The sequence below is a fragment of the Nerophis ophidion genome, linkage group LG06, assembly GCF_033978795.1.
Source record: "Nerophis ophidion isolate RoL-2023_Sa linkage group LG06, RoL_Noph_v1.0, whole genome shotgun sequence".
Lineage (NCBI taxonomy): Eukaryota > Metazoa > Chordata > Actinopteri > Syngnathiformes > Syngnathidae > Nerophis > Nerophis ophidion.
Window position 1 is genome coordinate 19,267,488 of NC_084616.1, and position 14,430 is coordinate 19,281,917.

The window sequence follows — 14,430 nt, forward strand, 5'->3', positions numbered from 1 at the left end:
ATTTTTTTCAATTCCCGGATTACCCAGAATTCCCGCTTTCACGGGACATTTTACCTATTTAAACTGAACGGGCCAATTTACCAACATAACGCGACAGAGATGGACGGACGTGAGGACGACAGAAAAGACATTCAAACTTTTTGGAAATAATTTGAAAAATTTGAGGTGATTCTATAAGTCAAGAAGAGCAGGCAGCAGCTCACACATTCTCATACTTTCGTAGCATTTAGGAAGAAATGTCAGCCATCTTGAAAAAATATCTCAACTTTAATCTACATGAAGGAGCTCAGAATTGTTATTTTTAGTTGAAAATTTTTCAGGAGGAAACTTTACAATGTATTAAATCCACGAAGTGTTAGACAAGTGTATAAAATGCAGTAGATGAGTTATTGTCATGTAGAGAAATGTCATATTTTGACCTATTTTCCCAGGAGATTTTCTATATTTAAAAATAAATAAAAAATATTTTCAGTAAGGGCCGCTTTTTTAAAATTAATTTACATTACGCATGCGGGTAATAACCTATGATTAATCGAAGTGCATATGCATTTGATTATTCGTTTTTTTTTATGTATAACTTGCTTTAAAATCATAAATAAAAGTGATAAGCAGATATTTAACTATTTCTTTTTATCCTACAAAAATAGTATGGCAGTACAGTATATAATAATTGGCAAGATCATATAATATTCATGTTTAAAATATGCTTTTTCTGTCGAATGCATTTAGTAAAAATTAAATAAATACATAAAAAAAAATTGTATTTTAAATCACTTTTACCGCACATGAATATCACCTCCAAATATCACTTATTGACTAATAATCGGTATCGGTATCGGCTGCTATTTGTGTGGTTTTCCTTTCATTTCCAGGTCAGGCAGTCCTTCGCAGTCCAGAAGCAGTTTCTCTGGGCCAGTGGCACCGCCTTGTTGCTGAGCGGAACAAGCGGGACGGTCACCTCAAGGTGGACCACGGCCCCGTAGAGAGGAGGACTTCCCCGGGCAAAGCCCAGGGCCTCAACATCCACACCTCCATGTTCCTGGGAGGCGTGCCCAGCGTGGACCTCCTGCCCAAGCCGGCCAACGTCAGCGGCATGTTCGAGGGCTGCGTGGGCGAGGCACGTTCTCCCGGTGGACCATCCCAGGACGCTGCTGTCCTTCTCTAAACGTCGCCCTTTGCTGCCCCAGGTTCTGATCAACAACAAGACGCTGGATCTGTCCTACAGCTTCACGGAGAGCCGGGGCGTGCGGAGGTGCGTGGACGGCAGCCCGTGTGACCGAAGACCCTGCCTGAACGGAGGGCACTGCATGCCCAACGCCGAGTACGAGTACCAGTGCCTCTGCCAGGATGGCTTTGAAGGTTGGCGCCGAAGCTCGGCCGTTTTATCTGAAAACAGCTATTAACATCAGCAGGGTTACATGCAGCATGTTCAGAATTTTGATGAAAATCTGGATAAAGGTGCCATATAACTGAATGTTTTATTACAGTTTATGTCACATGACACCTATCCTCATGATCTTAAAGGCCTACTGAAACCCACTGCTACCGACCACGCAGTCTGATAGTTTATATATCAATGATGAAATATTGTATGTATACGTTAAGTCAGGAAAAAACACAAAGGTTACCCAAAACCCATATATATATATATATATATATATATATATATATATATATATATATATATATATATATATATATATATATATATATACATTTACATATACACTCCATACATACGTACATACAGTATGTATGTGTGTATATATGTGTGTATATATATATATATATATATATATATATATATATATATATATATATATATATATATATATATATATATACATATACATATATATATATATATATATATATATATATATATATATATATATATATACATATATATATACATATATATATATATATATATATATATATATATATATATATATCTTCAGGCACCACACGATTCGATTCAATACAATTATTGAGGGTTACAATATCATCCAGAATCGATTCTTGATTCGAAATGAACCTCAACTCAAAATCAATATTTTTTAATAACATTGGGTGCCGGTTCAATGACTAACTACATTCCTTCATAAAATAGAACAACAGCTCTGATACATTTCTATATTCGTTAAAAGAAAACAGTTTTGTTTTTTTATTAAAGCCTAGCCAAACATTTAATAAAGTCAAATGCAAATAAGACAACAATGTGCAGTAATTACTTTTCCAAAATAAATCTGTACAGCAGACCATCTACATCAACAATAAGATTTGTGTGAGTGGCTGTAGAGGACAAATAAAATAAAATAATAATAAAATTAAATAAAAAAGATTTTTATGAAGAAATCGTTACAAATTGGAATTGTGTTTAATTCGGTACATGAAAAATATTAATAATTTTTTTTTTTTAAAGTACAACAAATATATGTAAATACATATTTATATATAAATATGTATGTATATATATTTGTGTGTATGTATGTACGGTATATATATATGTCTATGTATATGTATATATATGTGTGTGTGTATGTATATATATATATATATATATATATATATATATATATATATATATATATATATATATGTTAGTAGGAAATGGATGGATGGATGGCTCCAAGTCACCCCTGCTGTTTGTTTTATTATTTGTTTGATTTTATTATTTTATCACTGTTTTTATAATCCATTCACCCTTGACTACTCTTTATTTTTACATTACTGCGACGATATTCATTCGCACAAGAGATGTCATGTATTTGTGCAGCAAAAAAAAACATACTTTTTTAATGATCTTGACTAACTACACGGTAGGAATGACAACAGTTATTTCAACAGAATATTAATTACAGGGTCTAAAATGATAGGAGCCATGAAACCAAAAGACAAAATACAATTACAGAGTGTTCAAATAAATACACGTTGCCTGGTTTGATGCTGAATAGTCATAAACACGTTTGTTACATAAACTGTCAATGCAATTAAAGTGCATACGAAAATACAGTTTCGTCACTTTAGTCATAATTTTTGCACTTGAGACACTTCTTGTTTGATGTTGTCACCACTGCCACAAGTGGTGGAAGAGTGTATTACAACCGAGTACGGACCGCAGCTGAGAAACACGTGTTTTGACGACCCGACACGTCATGTGATCCCGCAGGCGAGCGCTGCGAGGTCGCGAGGGACGTCTGCCGCGACGACCGCCAGTGCCAGAATGGCGGCGCCTGCGTGGACGGCCGATGTTTGTGTCCGTCGGGCTTCACGGGCCTCAACTGTGAACAAAGTAAGTGTCGCCACTCCGCCGGAACCTTTGTGTTTTTTTTTCTACGACTCAGTCATGTTATATTAATAACAAAGGTATGATTGGGATTCATGAATCCTGTCCTTGGCATGATGCGACCCCCTCCCTCCCCCCGACCATGATGCTATATCTCATATCTCACCGCTATTGTTATTATACATCCTGCGCTCACAGGCCGTGCCGTCAGCTTCCCAGAGGCGGCGTGGAGACCCGAGGCCAGCGTGGCTAATGGTACAGTATTTGAATACGATCCGACCGCGACTAACTGGGGCCGTGTGAGGTCACGGGGCCCCTAATACCGCCTTAACCGCCCGACATGATGTAAACACGTGGAACTTTTGTCAGGTGGAACTCAACTGTTTCTCGCCTGCATACTTGCCAACCTTGAGACCTATGATTTCGGGAGGTGGGGGGGTGGCGGGTCGTGGTCGGGGATGAGGCGGAGGCGTGGTTCGGGGCATGGTTAAGAGGGGAGGAGTATAATTCACCAACTCGAGTATTTCATATACATTTAATATATATATAAATATACATACAGTATATGTATGAAATACTTGACTTTCAGTGAATTCTAGATATATATATTGTATTATATATATGAATTTCCGACGGCAGCTATCAAATACACAGTAATAAAAACACAATTGTTCTACTAACTGTACTGTGCTTGCTGGTTACAAAAAAAAACAACAACAACACTTACCTTTCACTATTTGAGTAATCTTTGTTCTGCCATTTGCGTACCGGCGAGCAATCTCCCAATCCGGGAACATATCCTTCACGGATTTGTTGTACACATCCGCAAATGAGAACAGGATGTTGCTTCCAGCTATCAGCATAGCCATCTTTGTTTCAGCATAAGTTACACCTTCGGGTCTCCATTTTGCGAGGTGGGCCATAATACTGGGTTGTGAACGATGCTGCGCTGCGGACGCTTTGTGCATCGCTGACCGTTCATGACTGAGTATATCCGTTCACCGTGTTCAATGGAGAAGTCTGTTCTACAAAATTTACAGACAACATACTCCTTCCCCTTTGAACTCTCCTGGATAAACTGAAATTCTTGTTTCCATTCGTTTTGGAACTTGCAAGCGTATTTCTTCATTTTGCTCGTCGACGGTGTAATATATTGGATTGGAGTCAATAACCAGGCGAGGTGATGAAGTTGCGTCTCTTTACTGTGGGCTTCAGAACAGACTCCCTAATGCATATGTTCCTTGACTGCACTTAAATGTAGAATATATTTATATTATTCATATATTATATATTATGTATATATGATATATTATATTATTTATTATTATCATTGTTTATTGTGAGCGAACTGTGGTGCTGAATTTGCCCCAGGGATCAATAAAGTACATTCTATTCTATTCTATGTACAGTAGATGGCAGTTTTGTCCTGTTTAAGAGGGTCACAACATTGCTGAGTCAGGTCCACATGGAGCTGGAGCGGGCGTGAATTTCGGGAGATTTTCGGGAGAAAATTTGTCCCGGGAGGTTTTAGGGAGAGGCGCTGAATTTCGGGAGTCTCCCGGAAAATCCGGGAAGGTTGGCAAGTATGACACCTTTTATCCTGCTTGACAACAACTTGAGCTGCAATCTTCCCTCTGTCCCCCCCGGAGACGTCCCCCAAAAAACCATTCACGTCCTCCAAGTCACCCGCTTGTTTTTTTGTTGTTGCAAATGTTAGAATAAGAGTTTGAAGTGATCGTTATGTGATTGTTACTGCAATGTCAATCACACACAATTTTGGAGAATGTGTCTGGAAAACGCTAACAAATTAATATTTGCGATGACAAGCGGGTCGTTAGTAACGACTTGAAGGCGGCGAATGTGGTCGTGTTTCTGATGATGCATGGAGAGTCACAAGTCGTGGTGTTGGAAGGTGAAAAGTACAAAAAAACCTGAATGTGATGTTGCAAGTTTGGAATTAATTCTTAATTGTTGTCCCTTTGTTTAAAATAAAATTGTGCATGATTTGGATTTTTAAAGAAAAATGCTTCAAATTGTCTGAATCAACAAATAACGTGCAAAGATATATATATATATATATATATATATATATATATATATATATATTTTTTTTTTTTTTTTTTTTTTTTTTTTTTATTGTGTTTGGAATTAATTCTTAAGTTTTGTCCCTGTGAGTAAAATAACTTTTTTGTATGATTTGGATTTTTAAAGAAAAATGCATCAAATTGTCTGAATCAACAAACAATGTGCAAAAATAATTATTCTTTTTAATTGTTTTTTGAATTAATTCTTAATTGTTGTCCCTTTGTTTAAAATTGTGCATGTTTTGAATTTTTAAAGAAAAATGCTTCAAATTGTCTGCATCAACAAAAATTGTGCAAAAATATATCTATATTTTTATTGTGTTCTGAATTCATTGTTAATTTTTGTCCCTGTGAGTAAAATATTTTTTTGTATGATTTTCATTTGTAAAGAAAAATGCTTCAAATTGTCCGAATCAACAATGTGCAAAAAATATAGATATTTTTTTATTGTGTCTGGAATTAATTCTTAATTTTTGTCGCTGTGAGTAAAATAAACGTTTTTGTATGATTTTGATTTTTTTTTAAAGAAAAATGCTCCAAATTGTCTGCATCAACAAATAATGTGATTTTTTTTTTTTTCTTGTTTTTGGAATTAATTCTTAATTTTGGTCCCTGTGAGTAAAATAACTTTTTTGTATGATTTGGATTTTTAAATAAAAATGCTTCAAATTGTCTGAATCAACAAAATATTTTTGTCCCGGTGAGTAAAATAACTTTTTTGTATAATTTGGATTATTAAAGAAAAATGCTTCAAATTGTCTGAATCAACAAATAACGTGCAAAAATATATATATTTTTTTTTATTGTGTTTGGAATTAATTCTTAATTTAGGTCCATTTGAGTGAAATAACTGTTTTGTATGATTTGGATTTTTAAAGAGGAATGCTTAAAATTGTCTGCATCAACAACTAATGTGCAAAAGTATGTATTTTTTTATTGTGTTTGGAACCATTTTTATTTTATTTTTGTACCTGTGTGTAAAATAACTTTTTTGTATAATTTGTATTTTTAAAGAAAAATACTTCAAATTGTCTGCATCAACAAAAATTGTGCAAAAATATATATTTTTTTATCATGTTTGGAATTATTTCTCTATTTTTTGTCCCTGTGAGTAGAATAATATTTTTGTATGATTTGGATTTTTAAAGAAAAAATAATTCAAATTGTCTGAATCAACAAACAATGTGCAAAAATATATATTTTTTTATTATGTTTGGAATCAATTCTTAATTGTTGTCCTTGTGAGTAAAATAACGTTTTTGTATGATTTAGATTTTTAAAGAAAAATGCTTCAAATTGTCCGAATCAACAAACAATGTGCAAAAAATATAAATATTTTTTTATTGTGTTTGGAATTAATTCTTAATTTTTGTCCCTGTGAGTAAAATAAACGTTTTTGTATGATTTGGATTTTTTTTTTTTTTAAAGAAAAATGCTCCAAATTGTCTGCATCAACAAATAATGTGATTTTTTTTTTCTTGTGTTTGGAAATAATTCTTGATTTTTGTCCCTGTGAGTATAATAACGTTTTTGTATGATTTGGATTTTTAAAGAAAAATGTTTCAAATTGTCTGCATCAACAAATAATGTGCAAAAATATATATATTTTTTTATTGTGTTTGGAATTAATTCTTTATTTTTGTCCCTGTGAGTAAAATAACATTTTTGTATGATTTGGATTATTAAAGAAAAATGCTTCAAATTGTCTGCATCAACAATGTGCAAAAAAATATATATTTTTTATTGTGTTTGGAATTAATTCTTGATTTTTGTCCCTGTGAGTAAAATAACTTTTTTTTATGATTTGCATTTTAAAGAAAAATGCTTCAAATTGTCTGCATCAACAAAAATTGTGCAAAAATATATTTTTTTATTTTGTTTGGAATTAATTCTTATTTTTTGTCCCTGTGTGTAAAATAAGTTTTTTGTATGATTTGCATTTTTAAGAAACATGCTTCAAATTTTCTACATAAACAAATAATTTGAAAAAATATTTGTTTTATTGTGTTTGGAATTCATTCTTAATTTTTGTCCCTGTGAGTACAATAACTTTTTTTGTATGATTTCGATTTTTTTAAGAAAAATGCTTCAAATTGTCTGAATCAACAAATAATGTGCAAAAATATAAACATTTTTTTATTGTGTTTGGAATTAATTCTTTATTTTTGTCCCTGTGAGTAAAATAACTTTTTTTTATGATTTGCATTTTTAAAGAAAAATGCTTCAAATTGTCTGCATCAACAAAAATTGTGCAAAAATATATTTTTTTATTTTGTTTGGAATTCATTCTTAATTTTTGTCCCTGTGTGTAAAATATATTTTTTGTATGATTTGCATTTTTAAGAAACATGCTTCAAATTGTCTACATAAACAAATAATGTGAAAAAATAGTTGTTTTATTGTGTTTGGAATTAATTCTTAATTTTTGTTCCTGTGAGTACAGTAACTTTTTTTGTATGATTTAGATTTTTTAAGAAAAATGCTTCAAATTGTCTGAATCAACAAATAATGTGCAAAAATATAAAAATTGTTTTATTGTGTTTGGAATTAATTCCTAATTTTTGCCCCTGTGAGTAAAATAACTTTTTTGTATGATTTGCATTTTAAAGAAAAATGCTTCAAATTGTCTGAATCAACAAACAATGTGCAAATATATATATATTTTTTATTGTGTTTGGAATTAATTCTTAATTTTTGTCCCTGTGAGTAAAATAACTTTTTTGTATGATTTGGATTTTTAAAGAAAAATGCTTCAAATTGTCTGCATCGACGAATAATGTGCAAAAATACATATTGTTTTATTGTATTTCATATTATCTTTCTGGATGTTTGCCACCAGAGGGCGCCATAGCAGTGCTGCTGCAGTATTACTGTATTGTTGTGTTTCTTCCACACAGATTCACCTTTTCAGCACGCAGCTTCTTTTAACAACAATGGATACGTCGCCCTGCCAAGGTCAAGCTTCTCGAGAAGGTCGTTTGTTTCTTCTGTTTCATGTTGTCACATTCTGTATGGAATGTTTGTCTGCTTCAATTGTGTATGCATGACTAACGTGGAATGTTTCCTGATTCAGCGCACACGACTCACCAGAGACCATTGAACTGGAAATCAACACCTCCTCCTCTGAGGGTCTGATTCTGTGGCAGGGAGTCGTAAGTTCTGATCCTCTTCGGATTTGAATGACCCACCGTCGCTCCCTCTCCTTGTTCTTCTGTACATCATTACTCGACATCACTACTGTACATCATTACTTGTCATCACTACTGTACATCATTACTGTGCATCACTATTGTACATTACTACTGTTATAGCATTACTGTACATCATTACTGTACATCACTACTGTACATAATTACTGTACATCACTATTGTACATCATTAAGGTACATCTCTACTATACACCACTACTGTACATTACTGCTGTGCATCAATACTCTACATCACTACTGTGTAGCAATACTGTACATCACTACTGTACACATTACTGCAAAGCACTACTACACATCATTACTGTACTTCACTAGTGTACACTATAACTGTACACCATTACTCTACATCATTATTGTTAATCATTACTGTACATCACTACTAAGCATTACTGTACTTCACTACTGTACATTATTGCTGTACATAGCTACCATACATCACCACTGTACATCACTACTGTGCATCATTACTCAACATTACTACTGTACATCATTACAGTACATCATTACTATCTACCATTATTGTACATCATTACAGTACATCACCAATGTACATCATTATTGTACTGCACTACTGTACACCATTACTGTACATCATTACTCTACATCAATATTGTGCATCACTACTGTACATCATTACTGTGCATCACTACTGTACATAAATACCATACATCACTACTGTACATCACTAATGTGCATCATTACTCTACATAACCACTGTACATCATTACAGTACGTCATTACAGTACACATTACTGTACATCACTTCTCTACATAACTACTGTGCATCATTACGGTACGTCAATAATGTACACCATTACTGTGCATCATTACTGTACACATCACTGTACACCACTACTGTACATCATTACTGTACATTACTTCCCTCTACATAACTGTGCATCATTACTGTACATCATTAATGTACACAATTACTGTGCATCATTACTGTACATCATTACTGTACATCATTACTGTACATAATTTCTCTATACACCTACTGTGCATCATTACCATGCATTATTAATGTCCACCATTACTGTGCATCATTACTGTACATATTACTGTACATCACTACTGTACATCACTTCTCTACATAACTGCTATGCATCATTACTGTACACATTACTGTACATCACTACTGTACATCACTTCTCTACATAACTACTGTGCATCATTACTGTATGTCATTATTGTACACCATTACTGTGCATCATTACTGTACATCACTTCTCTACATAACTACTGTGCATCATTACTGTACATCACTTCTCTACATAACTACTGTGCATCATTACTGTACATCATTATTGTACACCATTACTGTGCATCATTACTGTACACATTAGTGTACATCACTACTGTACATCAATACTGTACATCCTTACGGTACATCACGACTGTACATCATTACTGTGCATCATTACTGTACATAAATACCATACATCACTACTGTACATCACTAATGTGCATCACTTCTCTACATAACTACTGTGCATCATTTCTGTACATCATTATTGTACACCATTACTGTACATCACTTCTCTACATAACTGCTGTACATCATTACTGTACATCATTAATGTACACCATTACTGTGCATCATTACTGCACACATTATTGTACATCACTACTGTACATAACTACTGTGCATCATTACTGTACATTATTAATGTACACCATTACTGTGCATCATTACTGTACACATTACTGTACATCACTACTGTAAATCACTACTGTACATCATTTCTCTACATAACTACTGTGCATCATTACTGTACGTCATTATTGTACACCATTACTGTACACATTAGTGTACATCACTACTGTACATCACTACTGTACACATTAGTGTACATCACGACTGTACATCATTACTGTGCATCATGATGTAGGCTAACTCCGCCTAAGCTGATTGATGGGCGTGGCATGTTGCTTGTCTAACTCCGCCTCCGTTCCCCAGGAGACCAATGGCACAGTCACTGTGCGAAAAGTGCATGCTAGCAAAAAGGTATCACTCTTTTATTTGCCACTTATTAACATGATGTCATCAGCTTTGCTTACTAATATGATGTCATCATCTTTGCTTTATTAGTATGATGTCATCATGGTTGCTTTATTAATATGATGTCATATTTGCTTGACTAACATGATGACCTCAGTAGCTTGGAATGTCTGCATGGATGTTTATTAATGATGCGATGACAAAGGTCTCCTTTAGGGCAGTTTAGTGAAGGGTTGCTTGGCAACAACATCCACTTTGTCATGGTCCTGAATGAAACTTGCTGACTCTGCAGGAACGCGGCGAGGGCGGCAAAGGCAAGGACTTCATCAGCCTGGGTCTCCGCAACGGTCACCTGCTCTTCAGGTGAGGCCTTGTCATTTACTGAAGTGCATCATCATCATCTTCTTTTTGTATTAATATTATTATCATTGTATTATTATTATCATCATCATTCTTCTTCTTATTATCATCATTTACTCCGAGTCATGCTGACGTGGTGATGTTGATCTCAGTTACCAGCTGGGCAGCGGCGAGGCAGCCATCATGTCGAGGAGGACCATCAACGACGGGAAATGGCATAAAATTACAGCAGTCAGGTGACATATTTACAGTACATATTTTATAGTTACATATTGACATATTTTCATATTTATGTATTTTCATATTGTCATTGTCATGTTAACATAAATATGACATATATAAGTGATATCGTTGATGTACTTCTTAAATTAAATGATGTTGTCGATGTACTTCTTAAATGATATTGTTGATATACTTCTTTGATCAAACGATATTGTTGATGTACTTCATAAATTAAATGATATTGTTGATGTACTTCTTAAATGATATTGATCATATACTTCATAAATTAAATGACATTGTTGATGTACTTCTTAAGTGATATTGTTGATTTACTTCAATGATAAATACCTTTTTTTTAGCTGATTGAAGAGTTGTACTGAGTCAAGGTGGTTTCCTTGCAGGGCGGGCAAAGATGGTTACCTTCAGGTGGACGAGGACGCCGCTCTTCACGGCCAGTCCAGGGGCAGAAGCATCATGGTCAACACCAAAGGACACGTCTACCTGGGTGAGCTCACCTGAGAACCCTCGTCACGTCCATGGCGAGACGTGTTGTCCTCATCATTGTCGTAATCGTGCCACAGGTGGCGCTCCGGACATGGCCGCCATGACCGGGGGGAAGTTCACCTCGGGAATATCAGGATGTGTGAGGAACGTCTCCCTGATGGACGCCAGGCCAGGAGAGCGGCCCGCCAGGACCATCGACCTGCAGGCCCACGCCGCTCACAGCCTCAACATGCGGCCGTGCACGTCCTAGACTGACAGGAAGTCCCCCCCCCCACACACACACAGATGCAAAAACCGTACACAAACCCTGGTGCTTAGCTGCTACCCAAAAAAAAAAAAAACTGGCCGATACATGGTCGTGATACCAAAACACGAGGGCTTCTTCTCTCCCTGTGGTTTTTAGTCCGGATGAAGACGGTGAGAAGACGTGCAGTTTACATCCTTCGCAGTCCTTTTAGCCACCAGTCCAGATCCCCTTCGGACTTGGACACGGTTTTTACAGCACTGAATTGTATTTATATGCAAATGAAGAAATACCAGACATTCGTCGGGAGTCACCTTAAAGGCCTATTGAAAGGAGATTTTCTTATTTAAACGGGGATAGCAGGTCCGTTCTATGTGTCATACTTGATAATTTCGCGGTATCGCCATATTTTTGCTGAAAGGATTTAGTAGAGAAAGTTCGCAACTTTCGGTGCTAACAGAAAAGCCCTGCCTGTACCGGAAGTCGCAGAAAATGACGTAACATGTTTGAGGGCTCCTCACATCCTCACATTGTTTTTAATGGGAGCCTCCAACAAAAAGAGCTATTCGGACCGAGAAAACGACAATTTCCCCATTAATTTGAGCGAGGATGAAAGATTCGTGGATGAGGAAAGTTAGAGTGAAGCACAAAAAAAAATTAAAAACATTTTTTAAAAAGCGACGGCTCTGGGCAGCGGCAGTGGGACCGTTTCAGATGTAATTAGACACATTTACTAGGATCATTCTGGAAGATCCCTTATCTGCCTATTTTTTTAATAGTGTTTTAGTGAGATTGTAAAGTCATATCTGAAAGTTGGATGGCTGCGGTGAACGCCAGTGTCTCTCAGAGAAGCCAATGGAGGAGCCAAAATCACAGCTGCCTTTTTGAGCTACAGGAGGAAGTCGCGTTGAGGATATCGATAGCGTCAGACTAGAAAAAAAAAAAAAAAGCGCGATTACATTGGGACGGATTCTGATGTTTTTAGACACATTTACGAGGATAATTCTGAGGAATCCCTTATCTTTCTATTGTGTTGCTAGTGTTTTAGTGAGTTTAATAGTACCTGATAGTCGGAGGGGTGTGTCCACGGGTGTGTGTCAGGGGAGTGGACGGCAGCTGTATGGGTGGCACAAGCTCAGCTGATATCCAGTAAGAGGCGACTTTTCACCACAATTTTCTCACCGAAACCTGCTGGTTGACATTCGGTCGGGATCCATGTTCGCTGTGATTCATAGTAAAGTTTCACCTCCGTGAATTTTAAACAGGGAATCACCGTGTGTTTGTGTGGCTAAAGGCTAAAGCAGGGGTGTCAAACTCAAATACAGAGTGGGCCAAAATTTGAAACTGCAGGGACCTGCAGGGTTTGGTAGTAGCGTCCCGGAAGAGTTAGAGCTGCAAGGGATTCTGGGTATTTGTTCTGTTGCGTTACAATGCGGTTTGTTCTCCCGAAATGTGTTTGTCATTATTATTTGGTGTGGGTTCACAGTGTGGCGCATATTTGTAACAGTGTTGGCATTGTTAATACGGCCATCCTCAGTGTGACCTGTATGGCTGTTGATCAAGTATGCCTTGCATTCACTGGTGTGTGTGCTAAAGCGGCATATATTATGTGACTGGGCTGTTTGTATTAGGAAAAGCAGAAGTGACCACAGGTTGCAGAGAACGCTAAAGGCGGTGCCTTTAAGGCGCGCCCCCAATATTGTTGTCCAGGTGGAAATTGGGAGAAATTCGGGAGAATGGTTGCCCGAACTTCGGGAGTCTCCTGGGAAAAATTGGGAGGGTTGACAAGTATGAGTATTAGCGGTGAATGTGGTGTTACAGCTCAAGGGCCAAATGAAATTACAGGGAGGGCCAAATTTGGGCCGCGGGCCAGAGTTTGACACCCATGGGCTAAAGCTTCCCAACTCCATCTTTCTACTTTGACTTCTCCGATATTAATTGAACAAATTGCAAAAGATTCTGCAACACAGATGTCCAAAATACTGTGTAATTATGCCGTTAAAGCAGACGACTTTTAGCTGTGTGTGTGTGCAGCGCTCATATTCCCTAACAGCCCGTGACTTCACGCGTACACGTCATCATTACGCGACGTTTTCAAGGAAAAAACTCCAGGGAAATTTAAAATTGCAATTTAGTAAACTAAAAAGGCCGTATTGGCATGTGTTGCAATGTTAAATTTCATCATTGATATTCAGTAAAAATTGTGATGTTAAGTCGGCTTTTACCGGAGACTTCAGTGAATTACGCAACTTCCTCCTGTAGCTCAAAAAGGCAGCTGTGATCTTGGCTCCTCCATTGGCTTCTCTGAGAGACACTGGCGTTCACCGCAGCCATCCGACTTTTAGATATGACTTTACAATCTCACTAAAACACTATTAAAAAAATAAGCAGATAAGGGATCTTCCAGAATTATCCTAGTAAATGTGTCTAATTACATCTGAAACGGTCCCACTGCTGCCGCCTGGAGCCGTTGCTTTTTCTTCGTTTTTTTTTTTTGTGCTTCACTCTAACTTTCC

The 14,430-nt window shown here is 36.3% G+C and overlaps 1 protein-coding gene across 1 annotated transcript in view; it reads left to right on the plus strand.

Moving 5' to 3' along the window:
• Window positions 1-12,103, plus strand: part of hspg2 (heparan sulfate proteoglycan 2) — a 331,901-nt gene extending 319,798 nt beyond the window's left edge. Inside the window, exons 76-86 of the mRNA XM_061902940.1 lie at window positions 873-1,117; window positions 1,188-1,359; window positions 3,173-3,295; window positions 3,488-3,544; window positions 8,271-8,346; window positions 8,447-8,525; window positions 10,543-10,590; window positions 10,877-10,947; window positions 11,097-11,180; window positions 11,568-11,671; window positions 11,748-12,103. Coding sequence (XP_061758924.1) covers window positions 873-1,117; window positions 1,188-1,359; window positions 3,173-3,295; window positions 3,488-3,544; window positions 8,271-8,346; window positions 8,447-8,525; window positions 10,543-10,590; window positions 10,877-10,947; window positions 11,097-11,180; window positions 11,568-11,671; window positions 11,748-11,920 — 1,232 coding nt within the window. The 3' untranslated portion in view covers window positions 11,921-12,103. The remainder of the gene's footprint in view (window positions 1-872; window positions 1,118-1,187; window positions 1,360-3,172; window positions 3,296-3,487; window positions 3,545-8,270; window positions 8,347-8,446; window positions 8,526-10,542; window positions 10,591-10,876; window positions 10,948-11,096; window positions 11,181-11,567; window positions 11,672-11,747) is intronic.
• The last annotated feature ends 2,327 nt before the right edge of the window (window positions 12,104-14,430 follow it).